Source organism: Panthera uncia, chromosome C2, assembly GCF_023721935.1.
Source record: "Panthera uncia isolate 11264 chromosome C2, Puncia_PCG_1.0, whole genome shotgun sequence".
Lineage (NCBI taxonomy): Eukaryota > Metazoa > Chordata > Mammalia > Carnivora > Felidae > Panthera > Panthera uncia.
In genome coordinates, this window is record NC_064810.1 from 47,791,122 (window position 1) to 47,815,798 (window position 24,677).

The following is a 24,677-nucleotide window of genomic DNA, read 5'->3' on the forward strand; positions in this document are numbered from 1 at the left end:
AGTACCTGAGAGTTGGCTAGACAGTCAGTAGAAGACATCCAGGGGGAGTTCAAGTCACATAGAACTGAATCCCAAGGGTATGTAGAGATACAATTGACCAAGGACCACAACTTGTGCTCCCAAATCTTTCACAATAACTTAAATCTGCTCTGAGTACGACCTTCCAACCTCCTGCAGAGAACTGGACAAAGGAACAGGAGCAGGATGCTGATGGCAAGATTTATTCTTAAAAAATCCACAGTGCTGTGGTTCTTCTACTCAGTCTCTGTGTCACTGTGAGGCCAACCCACTACAAGCCCAGGCTCAGGAAACTGATTTCCAGCAATGGAGCACTCTTGTAGCTCAGCATATTTTCAGGAAGGGTCCAGGAGACTAGAGCATCTAGGAGATCTTCTAGACCTCTAGCTGCCATGGCAGGTAGAGAATTTTCAAAAATGCATCTGGTCTTTACATACCCTCTTATTTAGTTTAAGAAAGTTACTAACAAAAAAATCCGTTAAAGTCACCCTACTATTATTTATTAGTGGAAGCTAAAAAGAGAACTGTTATTTTTATGATTCCCTTTTTTCAGGGAAGCAGATCTGATTTCAGTGAGGTCAGGTCACTTGCTCAGACTCACATTCACTCCTGCACTTTGCCCACTGGCCCCCATTGCTATTTTCCAATATTGACCGTTTCAATGCACGATGAAACTACAGACTAAACCTCAAAGGAAGAACATGGCCAGTGCCATTTTCCCTCCAATTCTGGGAAAAATATGAGTAATTAGGTAATTATTCTGTGACAATAGCATCATTGGGGTGTTTGAAGAGGCTGAGCCAGCAGAGGGAAGGAGGGGTTCTTCTTCCAATCATCTGATCCCTTGTCCTACACGTACTAGCTGGAGAGGCTTTAACTCCATCTGGGAAAGTGAAAGGAGAAGCAGCCTCTGTCATGTATCCCCTGCTGGCATATCTGTAACAGGGCTGAATTCCAGAGTTCTCTGCCAGCATGACTTTGGCAGCTGCCCCAAACTCCTCCTTCTGCTGCACTCAGAAAAGGAAGGCCTGTTAGGTCTTGCACGCCCACACACACGTGCGCACAGTGGACTCTCAGCAGGGCCCTTGGAGAACCAGAATGTTTTCTTATCAGTTAACAGAATGGAAAAAATCAACGAATGGCATTTAAGGAAAAAGGAAATCTGAAACTCCATTTGGGCATCTTGTCAGAAGCAAAGTACCCCAAGCTTTGTTACCAAGGGTTTATTCTCCACTCAAAGAGGAGAGACCTTTCCTTTTATTGGAAATTCAGTGAAATACATTTTAAAGATGTTTCAGATTATAAGCCATCCTATGGGCTCACAAATTATCCTTAACATAAAACAGAAGGACGGTGAGCTGGAATGTATGTGGTAAATGTGCACAATTAAAGGAACCATGTCCTAAGGTGATTTATATAACTTGGACCTTCTGAATAGGGAAATTCATTGAACATTTGCTTAACTCCTATATTCTGCATTAGCTGGGATTATAGGGTACTTTGTTTTTCTTAATATATTACATTAATTTATTTTTTTCTTCTTTATGTGTATCACTTAAAGCTAGTGCATGGCAACACAATGGAATAGCTTAACTCCTAAAAATTTTGTATGTTAACTAAGGATAAAGAATTAAGACACCAACAGTTTCATCTAAAAGAAAATTACATTTCTGTGGCCAAATAGTTTTAAATACAACTTTCTCAAATTTCTTGAAGGCAGGAAATGTCCTACTCATCTTTGTAATCCTACTATTGCTTTTTTTAATGATGATTAAATGACAGAATAAATAAATTTAAGTTCAGTCCTGAAAAACACAATCAGCCGTAGTTTCTCAGATCTACCTTCTGATATTTTGTGAAAGTAGGATTAGCACTTATGTTCTAACACCAAAAGCAAATGTTAATCTCAATTTTAAACATTTCCTTATTCTATGTAGGCTGATAAGGGAGCCTCAAAAATTTTCCAAATAAGGCTTTAAAATTCTAGAACAAAGCAGAAAAAAAATCATCTTTGAATTGATTTTAAAACTTAAATAGCAAAATAGTTTGTTTCCAACTTTTAAATTTTACTCTGCATACATCTAGAAAGATTTATCAAGCACTTGCACATACAAATTTTCAAAACTGTAAATCAGTAGTTCTCAACTCTGATCATACTGGAACCACCTGAGAAATTTTTAAAACTCTCCCACCCCACACCAATCAAATTATAACTGAGTAGGGAAGCAGAATAGTACTGATACTTTTGAAAATTCTCTAGTTACTCTAATGGGCAGTGAGGGTTACAGCTATCAGAATAGATGTAATAGTATTTGTACTCAGAGCTAAACTTACTTTAAAAGAAAACATTAAGTTGTTATATCATCCGTGAAGCTTGAACTGGACCTCAACTTTATGCAAAATTAACTTCTAACCTGACTAGCAGGTGCTTGGAGTAGGTTGACTTGATCTGGTTTTCTAATGCATAGACTTTAGTAGTACAGTCTGTGACTAGAGAACAATAATGAGCCTTCTATGAAGGTATCACATCTTCTACTTCCTTTTCAGGATTCCTCAGGGAGGAACATTAGCTGACTTCATAGCTTGCTATACCAAAAGAGCCTAAAAACCTCAGGCTAGCTTTAAGGCTCCTAAATTTCTATCAAAATCACTAGGAATACAAGTCAGGATTTTGTTAGATCAGGGAAACTTATGACACACTCTAAAATTCTCACTGTAAAAGGTTCTTGGTAGAGACCCAAACTAACATGAGCAGCAAGCAGAGTAAGCCCTGATTCAGCCTTCCTGTCCACAGGACTTCAGCAAAGTATACTGAGACCAGGAGGTTTGCCCTTCTTACCATGGACCTCTTAGGCCTTTAGGACAATCCCAACACAAGAAGAGACTGTGGGATAGAGAAAAAAGCCACACAGGGTATTCTAGTATTAAACATTCTATGAGTTTCTGGATACCATGTTAAGAATATATCCTATGTACAACCTAAATTTTGTGTTTTGATTCCTAGAACATATGGAAGAATTGTTTTATTAACAGCAAAAAGGATCGGAAAAAGCTCCTTTTGTTCATCCAGTTGTCTCCATCACATGCACCAGCACAAATACACTTTCTTCCTCCAAACACAAACTTAACTCAACTTTATAACAACTCCTCCATTCACTGATGTTTCACAAGCACATTTTATGGGAACTGTGTCATCAACTCAATAGGGGTTACTTTCTTAATATTTGTACATTTTGTTAAAGAAAATTTTTGCTCTGTCTTATGTTTTCTCTTTTTGGGTGAGAGATGGTGACATCTAAGTCTTAAAATGAAAATCAGGGTTTCTATTTGGGGAGAGTTTACTTTCCATATCCCTCTACATGGGATTGACCACATTTGATGTGCCACAGAGGAAATCAGCAAAGGAATCTAGGCATTGACTGGATTCTTGCACACATAAAATTGTGCCCTAAATATGTACCTTAAGTCTTTGCACTCTTAACATGTTTATCTCAATTCTCAGGAATTTCCTAGAATTGACCCTAACCATGGAGGGAGACAAATTGGCAGTTTGCCTAATGGGGACCTTCCACTAAAGGCTGAATTCTATGGAAAGTAGATTGGTGTTAATACTCAAACCAGTATATTCTCTGGAGTTATATCTGCTATATTCATAGTTCCAATATATCATTTACTAGCTGTATGATTCTAGTAGCCATTGACCATTTTGTAGTGGGTAGGTTCTAAGATAACTCCCAATACCCCTATCTCCTGATATTAACTCCCTTGTATAATCACCTTATGTGACAGGGCCTGTGAGTTGTTTCTAACCAATAGAATGTGAAAAAGGTCATAGGCTTTCACTTCCATGATTAGGCTGCATAAAATTAAAATTTTTATCTTGCCTGCAAATTAATCTGTGTTTGGACACTTTGATGAAGCAAGGAGACATAATAGAAACGTTCATGTGGCAAAGAATTGAGGTGACCTCTGGTCAATTGCCAGAATTCTTCAAGGAACTGAATTCTACCAACAACCACAAAAACTTGGAAGTGGACCTTTCCCCAGTCAAGCCTTCAGATGAGACCCTATCCCTGCCCAACTCTCTGTTGCAACCTGTGAAAGACAGTGAAGAGAGGCCCCAAATAAGACAGACTCAGTCTTGTAACCCACAGCAATTTTGAAATAATAAATATGTGTTGTTTTAAGCTGATGATTTTGTGGCCATTTGTTATACATCAATAGTTAACTAAAAAACTAGGGGTGCCTGGGTGGCTCAGTCAGTTGAGCGTCCAAAGTTCACTCAGGTCATGATCTCACGGTTCATGAGTTCCAGCACTGTGTCTCTCTCTCAAAATAAATAAACATAAAAAATATTTTAAATAGTTAACTAGCAAACTCTTCAGGCTTAGTTCCTCATCTGTGAAATATGAAAAATAATAACATATCTTCATAGGTGTGAGGATAAAATGAGATAATTTATGCTAAACACAGCATTAAACATCATGCCTGCTATGGAGTAATATGGTTAATTGTTTTCATATTTTTAAATGTCATTTTAACAGAATGTATGTAGTGAAACCATTCATATTCTATTTATAACATGTTCCTTCTTTAGCTGATACTATTTATTTTTACATTTTTATTTTACTATTATAATATCTTTCACTTTAGATTATTCTATTTATTTTTTAATTTTACATTTATTCTTAGATCACTTTTATAAGTTCATATATTACGTACAACATTCTCTCTTATACCTACTTTACAATGGCAAGCAAGAAACAAGCGAAAGGAAAATCTTTCTGAAGACAGTGACCCAGATAGAACAGTGGGTCTCATCCCCTGAATGATCCTCTCTTTATTAGATACCTCGCTTTTGTCTTAAAGAAACCTTCTGCCAACTCACATTTAACCGACAAAAACATTTTAGCTGTCTTTTCTATGAGACAGTGTAGATAAAGTCTCTTATTCTCAATTGTTTCCCTGTGAAAGAGAGAGGCTGAAATTCCTTACCATTCCATATCTCATAGTCTGATATAGTAGTCTATAAAACTGAAAAAAAGTAGCAAATATATAGTTAACACAGGAGAACTTAATTTTTAAACCTTAGGTTTTATACATGATAGTCTTAGCACCAAAAAATTATATTTAATCAATTCCTAATATAGGGTTATTTTATAACAAGGATTGGATCTCATTTTTACCTAACAGATGCTCAATAAACACAAACAAATCAATAAAACTGCCAAGAAACTTTGGAGCTGACAAAGATACTAAAATAATTCTCCCATAGTTTTCAAACTTTTTTGTTTCCTTTTAGCAGAGGAGCCATATTTTTCCAATATACTCTTATACAGTGACACCAGTACATAAATATACATCAACTTATTAAAAGCAGAATCCTACCCAGTAGGTTTCTTTTGCACTCCCCATTAATATCCCCCCAACTTCCCTGCCCTAAGATGGAAGAGATCTTCTCCAGCCCCTTGCAAATATTAATCACCTTTTAGAGAAATGGACTGGGTCATTGGAGTGACACATGAAATTTTGTCAAAGTAAGATTGGGAGGTATCCATGGAAAGTGAGAGCCAGACCCCAGGTGAATGTCTGGAAAAGTTTACAGAGCAAAACATAGGAGTCCTCCACTCCAAAGACAAGCTTCTATTTCCTCTTTGTAATCAATCTTGGGGAGTCAATGAGTCTTGGGCAAATAGAGACAAGGAAGACACAGTTGCATCCTATGTGGACTTCCCAGTTCCGGCTTCTTCTCTGAGTACTTTAACGCCAGCTGAGCACTGGCACCTGGGGGTTTCCTAGGGTCTGGCCATGCAGCTTCCTCTGTTGCGAAGGCCCCTCAACTCCCAGCCATCCTCTTCCTTGCACCAACTTGTATTTGTCTTCCAGGCCTCTACTTAAGTACTTTATCCTCTCCTAATTCTTGATCCCTTCTGGCTGGGGTGGGTCCTCTGGCTGTTCTCAAAGCTCCATGTGCTTTACCTAAAGTGGAGGATAATCTCACTCTATTGTAATTATCCCTTTATATCCCGGTCTCCTCCGTTACCAGGTCAGCTCCTTAAAGACAGGTGCCATGCTGTGTGTTCTTAGCCTCAGTGCTCTGCATACACATGAAATATAATTTGTTACTTAAATAAATTAGTATATCTTCACATAAAGCAGGGAACTGATATTACACGGAAATTAAGGATATATATAGTCTTTTGCCACTTGCTGTCTGTGTGACTTTGGGCAAATCGCTTAAATGCTCTGGGCACAATTTTATGCTCTGTAAAATAGGAATAGTAAAATACCTGCTATATAGGGGAGCTTTGAGGATTGAGATTTTCCACACTAAAAATATTTAGCCTTAAATTACCACAGGCAATATGAGCTCAAAAAATGTTATCTATAAGTTATTAATAACTGTGACAGTTATTGTTATTTTTACCATCTGCCCCTGTTTTATGCCCTTGGAATCAGTGATTTCTATCTACTATGTCAGGTAAGAACCTGAGGCAAAGAGCCAGCTGCCTCTTCCCTCTGCTACATGCCAAGAGTCACACCCAAGAGCCTTATGCCTTCAGGCTATCTGATTACACTAGTATCTTGGATGTTCCTCTGTGATTTTCCTCACACGTGCCTCAGGACTGATAGAGTTCTCTAGAAATAGTAGGCTTTGCCTCCTGGCAGATTACAATCTTCCATACACAGGAGTTTCTGCAGAGAGCTCCCATTATAAGCTTTCATTGGCTCCCTTCACAACATATTGTTCTCTGTGGTTTTTATCCTAGCCTGGTATGCAGCAGGGGAAGAAAAGGTCTGTGGTGCCAAGAATAAAGATTCCAAGAGGTAGCTGGAGCACAGGGGCTTTCAGAGGTGTCAAATAATGTGGTGATTCTTCTCAGGGTCTGTATGTTACAGTTTAATTCTCTTCCTGAAAAACAAGCTCAAGGGATCTCTCCACGAAGCTCTGTAAGGCCTTACCAATCCCCAGGGAAAGCTGATCCTAAGGCAAAGGTGCAGCTTTCCATAAAGAACAGCAATGTTTGACCTTGACAATCAAACATCCATTTGGTGTTGGCCATGGTCAGCCTAGAGTGCAGGAGAGGTTTTCTCTCATTGTCTGTAGAGCAACACTTAACTCTCTTGCCCCACCTTTCTGCCAAAAACATGCCACCTAAATTTACTGCCCTCCAAGAATTTGTCTGACAGTTTGGGCACAAGACCACAAATTATGGTATACCTATTTTTTAAAATATTGATCCACTTTTCTATGACCATTTAACATGATATCTCGTCTCATTTAATCCTAAAACACTATGAGATAGTTACCATTATTCCCCTTTTACAGATGACAAAACCGGGCTTAGCAAAGGCAAACGATTTGCCAAAACACATACTCATTAAGTTGTAGAGAGAAGAGATCCATTAATAATAGTCTTTAACTTTAAGCTTTTGAAAAATAAGAAGGACTCTTCCAATATCTTATTTTCTGTAACCAAGTATGTGGTTACATACTTGTATGCATACTAAGTATGCAAATAGGTATAAGACAAGGAACAAATGTATCTTATTTTAAAAATAATTTCTTTTTCCTATAAATTTCCAACTATATATATATCTATATATATATACATATATATATATAGATATATATATGTATACATATATACATATATATATGTATACATACATATATATATACATATACATATACATGTATACATATACATACATATATATATATATAGATAGATAGATATACGTAAATATACATATATACACACACACATATATATCACTTATATATAGAAAGAGATATATATATATACATATATATGTATATATATATATAGTGTGTGTGTGTGTGTGTGTGTGTACAGAGGATACGTTCTTGGGAAAATATGAATATTAAGATAATGGTTATGATATTTACAGGAAAAAAATTTATTCAAGTGAAGGGTAGCATTCACACACACTGCACAATGTAACTCCTAAGGTTTGGAGCAGAGAAGCCTGCTTACCAGGCAGGAAACAGGGTAGAACATGCCTTTCAAGTCAGAAGTCCAGGATCCAGTCCTGATCCTGTTATGGATGGGGGAAAGTCACAAACCCTCCCACCTTTGAGTGTTTTCATTTGTAAAGTAAATAGTTAAGCTAGGGCAGTGGCTCCCAAATATTGACCTTTGATGAAGTTTTCCTTAGTTTATGGTGAAAAGAGAAAAATAAAAACAACACACTTATTTGTATAAATTTCATTTATTTTATAAATCTGTTAAAATGGTTGCTTTTATGAACACTGGGGATTTTGGTTCCTCTTGGAAATCCTCAAGTATGTCTTCTATAATGGAACCTTGATGTTAAAAATATATATGTATTTTTACTGGCCCATAAATTTAAAGGTCTGGGAACCACTCAATTAACCATTAATGTCCTCTCTAGCTTCAAAACTCTATCCTCTTCTTAAATCACAAATGACATATAACTAGCTCTAAAGTAGGAAGGAAGAAAAGAAAACCTTTTTATCCCCACCTTGTTCTTGTTTAGCTCAGCATTTCCCCAAATGTGTCCTGTGTGAGACAAGTCCCTATCAAGATATCATAGCTATTTCACTAGAAAAATGGACTCTTTTTTAGTCAAATGAGTTTGAGAAACGATGGGTTAAAAATGTTGGGCAGTTTCCTTTACCGAGTAATTTTCAGAATGGGTGAAATGCTCACATCTGTTGTGACTCCCCAAAAGAAGACAAAGCGGGAAGGCTCCTTAAGTTATTGGTGGAGAGCAGATGCCTGCCCAACCCCCCTTTTGAGGACAATACACCTATTTCTGAACACAGTTTGAGAAAAGTGACTTCACCTAACCGAAAGTTTATGATAAGCAAAGAAACAAGGAGACTTGCCAGTTATTTTGTAAGAAAAGTATTTTTAACAATTTCTCAACAATTACCAACACTACAGATATTTCTTAAAATTACAAAGGAAACCTGGATAAAAATTCTTCAGATTAAAGTGCAAGGAAGAGACAAAAGTCTTGTGGCCTTTTAGGGCAACATTTCTTTTTTCTTTTTTTTTTTTTTTTTTAACTATAACAAATAAAGGAAAACTGTGTCAAGAGATTTGTATCCAGTGATTGCAACATGATAATTAAAGCATTTGGAATTTGCCGAAGTCTGCAGTAACAAAATTATGGCTATCATCCCTACACAGTGAATAGGAGATAAAATAAAACCATCTGTAGGTATTGAGCCTGAGAAAACCCCAGACTTCTCTCAAACGATGTGTCCTTGTTAAATATTTCAGCAGGAAGAACAATTCATTCTAAATGCTTCTGCCTCAAGATTGATGTACTTAAATGTTTTTACAATGATCAAGGAAACAACATTCTTGATAGAAGCAAAAGATCTAACAGTATGTGTTATTTTTATTTTTTTTAGTTTTGCATAATTATCTATCTGTTCAGAGTTGAGAAGGTTTACTTAGCCTTTTTTATTGCTTTTTACATCACCCTGTGAAATATCAACGGGCCCAACCCTTCAGCCTTCACATTCTGGATTCAAGTTTCACTTACCACACTGAGGAGAGAACAGTTTTCACTTGGGACAGGATGATTTGGGAACACACTACCCAGAGGGAGGACCTGGGAAGGATCTTTTGGACATTCTGACACTAACACCCTCTCTCTCTGAACCTAGGTTTTGGACAAGACATTACCCCCAATATTTTCCGTCATAACCATATAGTAAGTTCCAGCCTGTTTTTCATAGTCCTGCTGACTACAACAGTCTGCAGCCATAAAAAGCCTTCCCTGACCTAGAGTTGGCTGAGAAATCGCCTCTGCAAAGGAACAAAAAAAGTACATGCAACGTCTACGTTCAAAGATAGGAGAGAGGCAAGCTCTTCTTTTGGTGCTGATGGGCTCAAAAGATTGTTTTTAGGGTCTAAATTTAGAAATTTCCATTTTCTTTTGATGGCATTTATAAACAAAATACCAACACTAAAATGCGAGCAATTTAGCCAGGAAAAGGGGGAGTGTCCCATCCAGCAGATCAAACCCTCTTCCAAACTCCCCTGGAGAGAAGTGTCTACAAATTAGCACAGGACCCTACTTTGGTGTGCCCTGCCTGGAGTCCCTCAAACCCCAAATTAGCAAGCAAGTACGTGTGAGGTTTACACCATTCAAAGTTTCAGAATTAGCTTCTTTTAAACCTAAAGCCAGAACTCATTTAGTCTCTGGGAAGGGGAATGAAAACACCAAACAACTCTTTTTTAACAGACTAGAAAACCCATCCATATATGATTCAATATACAAACACCGTAGTTTGAATCCATAGCATTCAAGCTACTGTGAACGTCTGTTAAACCTAATAAGAAGTTGGTCTTCATTTTTTGCATTCAAGAGATCCAGTCGAAAAATAAATAACAGAGGGGAAAAGAAGTAAAAGTTTAAGCAACTCCTTCACGCATATGAACTCTGACTCCACAGAATAACTGTATTCCCCCCGACCTGGCAAAGTAGATCACATTTAATATCGACATTTAAAAACTAGTATCTCTTAAAAATTATTTTTAAAACACAAAACATCAGAGCTACTTGCCTTTTGGCAATTTCTGTGCATTTCCCAGGGCTAGTGCAATACTTCCACAGAGAAGTAGACACCCCAAGCTGGAGAGCATGTTGCATTTGCCACCTCACACGGGGAGTAATGCTGGTGGGTGTCCTGCAGCCCTGAAGCTGCATTTAAGCGGACTGTCTCCCAGTGACAGAGGCGGGCGGCCGCACTTAGCTGTGCTGTGGGCTTACTCACAGGGGGTGGAGACATAATGACATCACACCCTTTCCCACACACACCAAAAAAAAAAAAAAAAAAAAAGAAGGCACAACAGCAAAAACATAGCATCACATTTCTCTCTGTTAGGTTGTAACTGTCTCTCCTCTCTGTGAGAGAAAAACTTGAAATTTTGGTCAGTCTATATTTGTGAGAGAAATAGTATTTAGGCAATTCTTAACCATTTGAACTACTTTTAAAAATCCAGAGAAGGCATGCCCAAAACCACTGGAACAAAAGAAAAACCTTATTAGGAAGGAAACTGTTTTTAATTATCTGGTAAAACAATCCAATTCTTCTTTTAAATGGGAGTAAACTCATAAAAGTACACTTTGAACCATCCTGAAGTTTCAATATTATGAGAAGATATTAAGAGTAAGTCAGTGATTACATAGCAATTCACTATACATAACACATATGTACATATAAGTGTATATACACACAGAAACATACACATGCATATATTCTAGAGATATGGATGTAGAAATGGAGAAATCACATTACTAATCGATCCCCAGCTCTGGGCCACGCTCTAGATTAGTGTCCTTACCTATATCATTGCATTTTAACCATCACAGTGGTTATACAGGAGAAACACTGTTATTCCCATTTACCAGTGAGAAAAACTAAGGCTTAGTCTCCTGACCGAGCCTGTGCATTCTAATGGTTAATCATTTGGGTGGGCTCTGGAACAGAACTGACTGCAGTCTAAATTTGGATCTATGTGCCTTTGAGCAAATTTCTCCATCTATATCTCATCAACATTGTATAAATTCAAGGGCTTGCTCCTTGCGAGTCATTGACCCGATCAATTCACATATATTAAGACATTTACACCTCAAAATAACCTAGCAAGCAGACATTATCATCCCCCATTTTCCAGATGGAGAAACAGGGCGTCGAGAGGCTAAGAGAAAGGTCTGAGGTCATAGTGCTTGTCTACATTAGAGCTGGCATTTTAATGTGGCAATTTAACTCTAGAATTTCCAGTCTTTTGTTTTTATTTTAATTTAATTTAATTTAATTTTTTTTGATAGAGAGAGAGAGAGAGAGCAGGGGAGAGGGGCAGAGGGAGAGAGAGAGAGAGAGAGAGAGAGAGAGAGAATCTCAAGTGGTTCCACACTCAATGCACAGCCTGACACAGACTTGATCCCATGACCCTGGGATCGTGACCCAAGCTGAAATCAAGAGTCAGATGCTCAATCTACTGAGCCACCCACCCACTCTTAATTGCTAAACTTTAAATTCTAAACTAGAGATGATAGTACCAATTTCATAAATTTGCTAGCAGGATGTTTGGACAGGACTAACCATAGCACCGGGCACACAGAAAACATTTAATAAAGGAAAGCCATGGAAAACAACAATAGCGACCATAATAAATCCTCCAATTAAGAAGGACTATGGTTCTAATTGCACTTGTCTACCACTAAAGCCCATGTATGTCCTCTATCCCCTCTACATCTCCTGCACCAAATATACACACATTGTTGGAATGACAGAGTTAATAAAGTACTTGAAATGTCAGCCATACATTTATATTGACTCCTTGAAAATAGCTCATTTCATGGGTTTGCTGTAGCTGAACCAAAACACTAAGTGGGAAGTGGAATAATGCTAGTCAAATAGAATTCTAGTCAAAAAAAACTACCAAAATAAAAATTGAAGAGACAGCCCCATCTTCCAAAAAAAGCGTGAGAAGGCACATTGTTAAAGTCATTTGGAGCCAGCCAGGTCTAAGCTCTCACCATAGGAATGCTCTGGCACTGGCTACGGAAGGGATTGGGTTATTTAACAGGTCTTTTTCATCTCTAATTTTTTACTTGAATAGGCAGCTCTCTCGAACTCAAATTTGGACATTCATCCAGCTGGCACTGCTGTCTTGGCTTCTATATGCCAGTGCCATCAAGTTAAGCCAGTGAGGCCACTGTGCTAGCAGGAAACGACAGGTTTTCTGAGAGGGGGAAAAAAACACAGCAGAAATATTGAAAAGAAGGCTGGTTCTTCCAACAGTGTGAGGGGCTGGTCCCAGGGTTAGGTAATGGAATTCAAGAATCAGCCTCTGCTTGGCCCGCAGGCTAAGTCTGATCGACATTAGCAAATGGTATTTGCAGTCTGGAACTGACTGGGGGCTAATTAAAGAAAGGACAATCTCCAATTATTTTGTCAGAAAAAAGATGGTTGCATTACCTTAGCTAGTAAGACAATGAGCATTGAGTGAAGTCGTTAAAATATTAGAGGTCTCCTCAGACCAGAGAGGAGGAACATCCTAAAGAAACAGACCATGTCAAAGGAGGTAATTCACCTTCGCAAAGAACAAAAAGTTTTCAGTCATGTCAGAGTTCTAACCCAAAGAGGAGGTACACAAATACTCCAGAAGAACTCTAAATACCTTGCTATATGAGATAAAACTTCAGGGATGTGGTCATGTAATCAGAGGAGTGTTAAAGCCCTTTTTAAGGAAGAATTACCCTCTGAAAATAAGTATATTGAAGGTGATGCCTACGGAGTAATTTGCACATCTCCGTTAGGCTTCTCACTTGTCACAAAAGAATGCTGGTTCAAAAGTGCTGGTTCAAATGGCTCTGCCAGCATTTGTGTTTGTATTTATCTGTAGGTTTAAAAATGTGAAGCTCCATTACTTGTGAGATTGTAGAAGACTGAATTGTCATCAATATTCATGGAAAACCTTTTTGTATACATTTTTTCAAACCCATAAAATAGGGGCACCTCAGTGGCTCAGTTGGTTAAGCGCCCGATTCTTGGTTTTGGCTCAGGTTATGATGTCACATGAGTTCGAGCCCCGCATCAGGCTCTGCACTGACAGTACAAAGCCTGCTTGAGATTCTCTCTCTCCCTCTCTCTCTGCTCCTCCCTTGTTCGCACTCTCTCTCTCTTTCTCTCAAAATAAACAAACAAACACGCAAACATTAAAAAACCATAAAATATACAACACCAAGAATAAACCCTTATGTAAGATATGGTCTCCAGATGATAATGATGTGTCAATGTAAATTCATCAGTTGTGACAAATGTGACAAATGTGTAACAAACTCTGATAAGGGATGTTGGTAGAGGAGAAGGCAAAGCATATATAGTATATCTCTATTTGTGAGGACATAGTGGGTTGGTATATGAGAAATCTGTGTGCATTCTACTCAATTTTGCTGTGATCCTAAAACTGCTCTAAAAAATAAAATCTATTACAAAAAAAAAAAAAAAACCTTGTTGAGAGGACATTTAGGAATAACTTCTTGAAAGGCACATAAAATATATTTATATTTTCACTCTGTTCTGTGAAAGGATGAACCATGCCTGTCTGTTTATCACTGTAGCTAGCACCTAGAATACAAGAAGAATGCAGTATGATGAGTAATTGTCAAATGAAACAGAATCCATCAATTCCTCCAGACAATGTAAATGGATCAAGCTAGAGAAAGCTTGACTATGATCTGGAATGCACAGTTGTTGGGGGACAATTCTCCAAGGGACCCTCATGGTTCTGTGTATCGTATAAGCAAAATACTGATTTCCTGGGCTCTAGACTATCTCTTCAAAGGTGTTTGTATACCAAACAGCTTTGGAAGATAGAAGTTTGTTTACTGCCCCATGTAATAAAAGGTAATGTCTCCCTCTGGGGCAAAGGAAACACGTGCTTATATCCTATTATCAAAGATTCAGGTTCCCTAAGCTGACGATTTCTGCGGCATGTATACGTATCACCTGTATCTCTGCACTGCTCTGTGGATAATCTGAGCTCCTAGAATGTTTGGCTAATGCTACTTCTGTGAGTAAATAAGCTGTCTTTTGTCTTTGACCCTGGAGTCTTGAGTCTCCTGCAAGGGTTTGTGAACTATGCATGTTAGCTTACACATAGGGTAAAATCTCAACCCTTCACAATTCTTGATAATAAGATCAGCCCACTCCATAATATTTTTTTAGATCATCTTCAGTATAATGGCATCACCAACATTCAAGACCTCTAGAAGAATCAGCTATGAGATTCTCTGTTGTGCATAGTAAGAGTATTGTTAGACATTGTTTATTAAATCATATGGTATGCTCTTGATAAAAACCCTGGAGAAAAACCTCTTTTCTTTATGTACCAAAAAAAAAAAGACTGCAATTTTTTCTGAGCAACTGAAATATTTGTTTTGTGACACCGTAACCAGGTTTCTCATTCTGTGGTGACTGATAGAAAACCGGAGCCAATGCGTCACCCACCCATACTAAGTGTGTAGGTCTTTGTGGTGTGCAGGTTCTGGCATCATTCCTGGCTTTGTTTTTAATCCCCACCCTTATTTATTGCTTATTTTACTTGGAGTCTTAATTTATGTGGTTTCATAAGTTGCTTTCATGTTTTCTTTCTTTCTTTCTTTCTTTTTTGGAACAAAGTCAGGGATACATAAACTTGACACACAGGAGTTGTGTCAAAATATGTAAAGTGAGAATCTGGGAAACTGTTTTCTGCTTTCCTTCTCTACACAGCAGTAAGTCCTGATGGAATCCTGGTACAATGATCACATAACATTTGCAGAAGTAGACAAAAGACAGGAAGACATCCAGAACGCTACTCTAAACATACATCATATGTTTCATTCATTTCACATTTGGCCTTTGAAGCATTCGGTATTAATTCCATTATTTCAAATGGGACTTCCACTAAAACTCATAAATCTTTCTAATCTTGGATGTAAACTCAGTGCAGTCATTTTGCCTATCATTTCATAATTTTAATGTCTCGTACATAAGGTCCTACACCGGGATATTTTAAAAGGCTTATATATCTACAATGAATGACATGTAAAGAGATGTTGTGGTTTTCTACGGGATGCTAATAAAAATAATTTTTTATTATGACTCATATTTGAAAGAGGTATGCCAGTTTCCATATTTTTAGCCCAAATGTTGTTGCTGTGATTACTGTACTGAAGGAGACTCATGATTCAATTGTACAATATCCTGCTCCAGTGGGGGTACACGTGACCAAAGCATAAAGTTCTCTTCCACATGCTCTTTACACAGGAAAGTAGTGCCCCTTAAATGCCTAAGTTTATAGGTCATTTTTCAGTCTGTCTATAGGCATTTGGACCTCTAGAGTTTTGGCTTCACAACCTTGAGGTAATAAGCAACTTGTATTTATAAAAGAATATAAAGAATCCTTTCTTTCTATTAAGATGGAAATGAGTTTAAGACCTAAGTTACACATTTCTGAGCTGTACGGTTTGCCTTCCTTGTTTTGTCTAAATTCTACCTTTTCTTCATTATTGAAGTGTAGTTGATGTATGTTAGTTTCATGTACACAGCATAATGATTTGACAGTTCTATACATTATTCAAGGCTCACCACGATAAGTGTAGTCACCATATGTCACCATACAATGTAATCACAGTATTATTGACTATATTCCCCCTGCTATGCTTTTCATCTCCATGACTTATTTTATAACTGGAAGTTTGTTCCTCTTAATCCCCTTCACTCATCCCTCTACCTACCTCCCCTCTGGCAACCATTACTTTCTTCTCTCTATTTAAAAGTCTGGCTTTTGTTTCTCTATTTTGTTTTTTAGATTCCACATAATTCTTTCTAATTAGTGTGATTTTTTTTTATTGGTGTGTGGGGGGGATAAATACCCAGTAGTAGAATTACTGTATCATATGGAATTTATATTTTTAATTTTTTGAGAAACCTCTAGACTGTTTTCCACATTAGTAGCATCGATTTACATTCCCACCAATAGGACACAAGGGTTCTCTTTTCTCCACATCCTACCAATATTTGTTGATTTCTTGTCTTTTTGATAATGGCCAAATTTGATAATGGCCAAAACCAGAGAAGGAATTTTAATCTGGAGAATGTGTCAGAAGTGGGTCCTGAAAGTTAGAGTACAGCATTAGGGAGTCTGAGGAAGCATGGGGAAAGTAGGAGACAGCAGCAAATGGGGCAAGGCAGAGGATGGTGATCCTATGAACATACCCTAGACAGGAACTTTTGACAGAAGGCTGACTTTTACACACTGTTGACTGTGGTATATGGAAGACCTGACGTATTTTATTTATTTTTTGAAAATGTTTATTTATTTATTTTGAGAGAGAGAGCAGAGAGAGAAGGAGAGAGAGAATCCCAAGCAGGTACCATGCTGTCAGTGCAGAGCCTGACACAGGGCTCAAACTCACAAACCATGAGATCATGACCTGAGCTGAAATCAAGAGTTGGACACTTAATGGACTGAGCCAACCAGTCGCCCCAAAACTGGATGTATTTTAAAGGCTTGGATGGAATGGTCATGATCATAGTCTCTGAAACAAGAGATCCCAGATCCTTTTAGTTTATTATTTAATGGAAGTAACCCTTGCCTAGACACCTCCCAGATTTGTTTGCATTGTTTTGAGACATCCAATGCTTCGTTATATTGTACGATTGAAGTTGAGAGTTATGTTGTATAATAATGTCTCTAATGATAGAATAAACAGAATTAAGGAAATACAAAGGACTTCTTTGAAGCAAATTTGAAGGCACTTCTCCCTCATAGGATAGGCGCTGTGGACTCTTGGCTATAGCTATCCATTGAAATAAAGTACAGAACAAGAATCTGAAGGAAAGGTCACATTTCAAATCTAATTAGAAAAATAAATCCCAATAAAAAAGGAAAGAGGTAGTAATGAGGTTAGACTGAGAATAATAAATTGTTCTTAGAAAGTTACAGCATAGGAGCGCGGGGTGGCTGTCAGTTAAGCATCTGACTTCGGCTCAGGTCATGATCTCACAGCTTGTGAGTTCAAGCCCTGCATTGGGCTCTGTGCTGACAGCTCGGAGCCTGGAGCATGCTTCAGATTCTGTGTCTCCTTCTCTCTCTCTGCTCTTCCCCCTGCTCACACTCTCTCTCCTCTCTCTCTCTCTGTCTCTCAAAACATAAACATTAAAAAATTATATATAAAAAAAGGAAGTTACAACATATAATAGTTGAATAATTTGGGTATTTAAAGTACCAATCACTGACAGGGTCAAAAGTGCACAAAATTTCCATTTGTGATGTTCTGTGTTTGGGCTTTGTGACAGTCTAATTTTCTCATCTCTATCTCTATCCCAGCTTAAAAATAATTGTGTCCGAAGTTAAGGAAAAATAATAATAATTTGACGTGATAATTAACTACTTTAAGAATATTGAAAATTTGAGGTTGAGAATTACATCATGTAATAATGCCTCTAATGGGAAAATAAACAGAAACAAGAAAGTGAAAACAAAGTATTTCCTTGATCTATGCTTGCACTGTTCAGTATGGTGGTCATTAGCTACAGGTGGCTATTTAAATTTAAATTAATTAAAGCTAAAAATTCAGTTCCTCAATCATTCTAGCCACATTTCAAGTGTTCAATCACATGTAGCTAGTGCTCACTGTATCGGACAGCCCAGATGTGAAAGATTTCCATCATTGCTGTTCTGTAATGCAGCTTTGATCTTGACGGTTTCAGCAAGCATTAAACTCTACTCATGGACAATAAGCAACATTGATATTTTGAATTGTCATTTAATTAATGAATGAAAGATTGAATGAATGAATGAATCACTCTCTTTTGGGTCTTTGTCTCTCTTTTCAAAATAAATATAACATGCTTTTATTATTCTTTGTTATTAAACTTGAACTAATATAGGAAGTTCTTCTCAAACAGAGGAAGTAACAAAGGACAAAGGAATTTCATCTACAAATTTCCAGCTCCTAAAGTGTGAGGGACCCATCACTGAGAATGTAATCTTGCATTTCTGGCAGGATATATCAAAGTAGTCCAGTCATTGTTGGTTGCCAACCCAATTACTATTCTCTGTCTTTCTTTCTCTGATAGCACATGCCTCCCGTCATAGAAGATACCTTGGGAGGCCCATGTGAATAAGTTCTAGCCCATAAATGTAAGGGGATTTTCCAAAGTGCTTGTAGCAAAGATTTATTTTTCTGATGAAAGAAACATACAAGAAGATGGCTCCTTCCCACCCCTTTTTTCCTGCTTTATTAATATTAATTATTAATTATTATTAAATGAGAAAATAATTCTTAGACGTATGGCAGCCAACTTGTGGCCATAAGAGAAGGACCTAGAGAAGTCTAAAAAACCTCACCTAGGCCCTTATGCTATTGACCTTAGGACCAATCCTGGAAAGCTCTATCTATGCACTTGGTGTAGAGAATTTATACAGTAAATAAACAACAATGTACTTGTTTAAGTCACTTCTGGTCAGATAATTTATATTTGCACCTCTTTGTGCCTAAATTTATTCTATAAATAGGCAGAGCATTCTCTACCTGATAGGGTTGTTATGAGGAATAAATAGCTTCTATATGTAAAATGCTTAGAATAGCGCCTGGCCCAGGACAGGCACTCAGTTACTATTGGCTATTGGTGTCTTGGTTGTTGTTGTTGTTGTTGTTATTGTAATTACTACAGCTGAAAGTATATGGACACAAGAGTTAATGAAGAGTACTCCACAATGTAGGCCCGATCTTCAGCAAAGACATCAATTCAGAAGATGTGAAGTGTATAGAAAAGATTCAACCAACTTTTCTCAGAGTTCCTTTGCCAAGCACTTAATTTGCTACTAAAGACTGGAGCATTAAATTAAACTATTATTTAAATACTCACATTTTCAAAAAAAGAAAGGAAACTTCCACAAATATGAAAGAATGCACGTATAATATTTACAATATTTTTTGTAATAGTAAGATAGCAGAAACCATCCACCCAATCACTAATAAATTATACTGGTATAGGTACATGATGGAATACTATGCAGTCACAATAAAAAATATGAAATAGTTCTCTAAATAAATACTCACATTTTCAAAAGTTGTATTTTCAACAGAATCTTATGTGTTAGTCCCCCCAAAAGCTTATTTCACTCCCCTAAATCTAGTACCTTAAAAATATTTAAATAGTTCAAAGTAGCATGTCAGTGTCTAAAATACCCTTAAAAAGAATGTGTGTATACTATTCCTCAAACCAGTTTCTTCCCTACTATATTTTATTATATTTTTATAATCTTTCCAACAGCTTTAGTAAGGTATAACTGACATAAAACAAACTGCACAAAATTATACAATTTGATGACTTTTGACATATTTTCACCCAGGAAACCCTCACTGCAATCAAGATGACAAACATACCAATCACCTCCAGAAGAATTCTTACGGCTCTTTTTAATCTCACCCTCTTTCCTCCACACCTCCTACCCCATCCCTCGCACCCACAGATTGGCTTTCTATTATAATACTCTGGATGCAGTTTTGAGAGTTTTACATAAATTGAATCGCACAGCATGCACTCTATTTTTCAGTGGATTCTTTTATTCAGCATAATTATAATGCAAGTCATGTTGTCACATGGATCATGAGCCCATCCTTTTTATTGCTGAGTAGTATTCTATTGCATAGATAGACCACAATTTTAATCCATTTACCAGTTGATGGACATTGGGCTGTTTCCAATTTTAGCTATTTCAAATAAGGTTGCTATGAACAATTGCATACATGTCTTTGTAAAGATGGATGATTTCATTTCTCTTGGATAAATATTCAAGAGTGGAACAGCTGGATAACATGGTCGGTTTTCATTTAAATTTTTTAAGAAACTGCCAAACTCTTCCAAAGTGGATGTACAACTTTACACAAACAGTTCCAGTTTTCCATATTTTTGCTGACACATGCATGTCAGACTTTTTAATTTTAGCCGTTCTAATAGGAATATAGTAGTATCTTACTTTGCTTTTCGTTTATATTTCCCTAATGATAAATGATGCTGTATATATTTTCAAGTGCTTATTTACCATCTGTTTGTCTTTGTGTGTGTGTATGTGTGTGTGTGTGTGTGTGTGTGTCTGTCTGTCTGTCTGAAATCTTTTGCTGAGTTTTTGCAGTGGTGGGAATTGTTTATTTTCTTATTATAGAGTTTTGAGAGTTCTTATAAAGAAAAATCCCTTATCAGATATATACTTTGCAAATATTTTCTCCCTATCCATAGCTTGTTGTTTCATTCTCTTAATGGTGTTTTTTGAAGTGCAGAAGTTTTTCTTTGTACAATTTTCTATTAAAGATTGTATTGTGGGTATCATAGCTAAAAATCCTTTGCCAAACTGAAGGTCACAAAGATTTCATAGCTTTAGGTTTTACATTTAAATCTGTGATCCATTTTGAGTTGATTTTTTGCATATGATGAAAGGTATGGATTTGGTTCATTTTTTTGAACACAGACATCCAATTGTTCTAGTGTCATTTGTTGAAAAGACAATTTTTTTACTGAATTGATCTTATACTTTCATCAAAAAGCATTTGTCCATATATACACAGATTGATTCTGATTTCTCTCTTCTGTTCCATTGCTCTATCTGTCCCATTTTAATGCCAATCAAACAGTGTATTGAATACTTCAGCTTATAATAAGTCTTAAAATCAATAGCATTAATTTGCCTGTGAAGCCATCTGAATCTGGAGTTTTCTCTATAGTAAGGTTTTGGGTTTGGAGGGTATTTTTTGTTTCCTTGCTTTACTAAAAATTCAATTCCTTTAATAGATACAGAAATATTCATATTATCTATTTCTTCTTGAGTGAGGTTTTTTAGTTTGAATCTTTCAGGGAATTTGAACTTTTACATAGGTGGTTAAGTGTATTATCATAAGGTTATTTATAATATTCCCATATTATCCTTTTAATATCTATAAAATCTGCCATGATGTTGCTTCTTCCATTCCAGATACTGATTTGTGTCTTCTCTTTTCTACTCAAACAAAGTTTAAATACGTTGCATTTTTATTTTCATTCAGTTAAAAATATTTCTATTTTACTTTTGTTTCTTCTTTGCTCATGGGTTATTTAGAAGTATGTTATTTTGTTTCCAATAGTTGGGGGATTTTTCCAGGAATCTTTCTGCTTTTAATTTTAACTTAATTCCATTGTAGTTGAGAAATATACTTTAAATGATTTGAATCCTCTTGTATTTATTGAGAATGGTTTTAGGGCCCAGAATATGGTCTATCTTTGTGCTCTTGAAAAGAACACACATTCTTATATTGTTCAGTGGAATACTCTGTAACTAGGATTTCTGTTGTAATTCAAGTAGGAAACTAACAGGAAAGTGTTGACCAGAATCAGACTATCAAAGCAGAATTTAGCATCTGTTCAATTAGAATGATGACGATGATTGTAACGATAGTGATGGGGATTGTGATGAATAGCCATTGTTTATTGAATGTTCAACACTTTTTTTTCCTGAAACTTATCCTCCCACTTTATTTCTAGAAGAGCTAGTCTTCCCTTATCACTACTGGCAAAACTCATTCACAAATTAACCAACAAAAATTAACCAACAAATTAACCAACCAAAAAAAAATTTGCCAACTGGCAAAACTCATTCACAAATTAACCAACCAAAAAAAGTTAACCAAAATGATCTACTTATTCCTCTAGCAGTCCCCTGGGAGTGCTCAATTTTTAAATTATTTCCCAATCCATACATTTTTTTTATACTGTCTCATCCTCACTAACAACTCTGTGAAAGTTTGAGGTGGAGAAAGCATAACTCAAACAATTTAAGAGACTTGCCCAAGAAACAGAGTGAGTCAATGGGGTTCACAGACTTTAGTGTGTATCATAATCAGAAGGTTAAAAACATAAAATTTCTTTCCTAATTCACTATCCTATATCTGAAATTATGTTATAGAGACTTATTTTGACTGATGGAAAAAATGTGACAATCCCTTAGAGGGAAATAGTATATTACCAGTCATTACCCAGAACTTATGAAGACATTAGGACAGATTGGAGGATAGAGAAAGAGAAGACTAGGCTCTTGAGAGGATCTGGAAGAAGTTGGAAAGGTATGCAGGAAGCTAAAACCAGAAACATCTTAAGGATTTGAGTGGAATCCAGGCCTACATGAATCCAAAGGACATCAAAATATGATGAGGACCTTGCTTTCCCACCCTCTTCTCTTTTTAATCCATCCATTCATCCAACTATCCATATCTTCTAGCTTATCTTCAGTTCCATATTCTTCTTCTAGCCTCAACCAGAGGAACTTAAGGAATGAGGGAATAGGAACAAGGAACCACCTAAGCATCCCTAAGTTATCTGCAATTCAAGAACAGCTATGGATGAAGACAAACTTTCTGAAATTCAGCTTTTCATGGTCCCACCTGACATAGTGAAATCAGTTGTCCTTAGGCCACAGACTATTATTGTTCATCACCAAGCAGAATCTCACATCTAGTGAAAGAAGAGAATAAAAGCATTCAAAGAATTTCTTCTGAATTACTATCCCAGGCCAATGCTGAGAACATCTTCTACCCTGACTTTTTGCTGAAGTGACAAAAAAAAAAAAAGAAAAAACCTTCCTTGAAATTATATGATTCACTGCAAACATCTGACATTAATTCCAGGAACAAGGGCTTGAAATACAAAGACACAGAGAAAGCAACAGGGAGGGTCTGATAGTCAATGGGATGAGATGTGGCAAGATGTATCATCAACTGTCACTGCCTGAACATAAAATTGGTGCCCTTTGACTTGTAAAATGCCTCATTCCTAGCACCAGTGCTCAGGCAGAACACTAAATTGTGTCAAAGAATGCCAATCACATGAGATGATGCTGACAGGACTCTGAATTATTCCCAGAAGACCAGAATTTCCTATTCCAAATGACCCAACCCATTCGCCAGGACAGGATGTGCTGTATTGACCAAACCCCTCAAATCAATCCGGTCACCAGTCTAAGACTTAGGGCACCATTACCAGATTCCACACATCTAGAGTCTTGCTCTGTTATCCAGATGATCATTTCTAGTCATGTAATAAGGTTGTAGCATACAAGGTTAAAATATAAAGTCAATCACTTTCCTGTATACCAACAATGAACAAGTGAAATTTGAATTTAAAAACACTATACCACCTACATTAGCAGCCCCCAAAAATGAAAAAATGTAATATATATATAAGGAAAGTTGCAAAAGTCCAATGAACAAAATCAAAGTATTAAAAAATGGAGAAATATTCCATGTTCATGATAGAGTATTCAATACTGTCAAGATGTCCATTTTTCTCAACTTGATCTATAGAGTCAGTGCAATTCTAATCAAAATTCCACCAAGTTATTTTGTGTATATCAACAAACTGATTCTAAATTTATGTGAAGAAGTAAAAAACCCAGAATTGTCAACACAATATTAAAAGAGAAGAACAAAGTTGGAAGACTGACACTACTAGACTTTAAGACTTACTACAAAGCTACAGTAATCAAAATGGTACAGTAATGGTGAAAGAATAGACAAACATATCAAGGACCCAAAAATATACCCATATAAATATGGTCAATTGATCTTGGACAAAAAGAACAAAGACAATACAATGGAGCAAAAATTTTCTTTTCAACATGCGATGTCAAAACTGGACATCAACATATGAGGGAGAAAAAGGAAATAAAAGAAAAAAAGAAAGAAATCTAGACATTTATACCCTTCACAAAAATTAACTCAAAATGAACTGCAGATCTAAATGTAAAATGAAAAACTTTAAAACCCATAGCAGATAACATAGGCGAAAACCTAGATGACCTTGGGTAAGGTTATGACTTCATAGATAGAACACCAAAGGCACATCCATGAAAGGAAGAATTAATAAGCTGGACTTCATTAAAATGAAAACCTTTTCCTCTGTGAAAGACTATTTCAAGAGAATAAGAATAAGAATATAAGAATAAGTCTCCCACAGAGTGGGGGAAAATATTTACAAAAGATACATCTGAAAAAGGATGGTTATCCAAAATATAAAAGATCTTAAAATATATATATATATTAAAACTCAACAAACAACCTGA

The 24,677-nt window shown here is 36.6% G+C and overlaps 1 protein-coding gene across 1 annotated transcript in view; it reads right to left on the reverse strand.

Moving 5' to 3' along the window:
* ABI3BP (ABI family member 3 binding protein) overlaps nucleotides 1-10,752 on the reverse strand; it is a 273,089-nt gene extending 262,337 nt beyond the window's left edge. Inside the window, exon 1 of the mRNA XM_049628087.1 lies at nucleotides 10,592-10,752. Within this exon, the coding sequence (XP_049484044.1) occupies nucleotides 10,592-10,670 (79 nt within the window). The 5' untranslated portion in view covers nucleotides 10,671-10,752. The remainder of the gene's footprint in view (nucleotides 1-10,591) is intronic.
* Nucleotides 10,753-24,677: the final 13,925 nt, after the last annotated feature.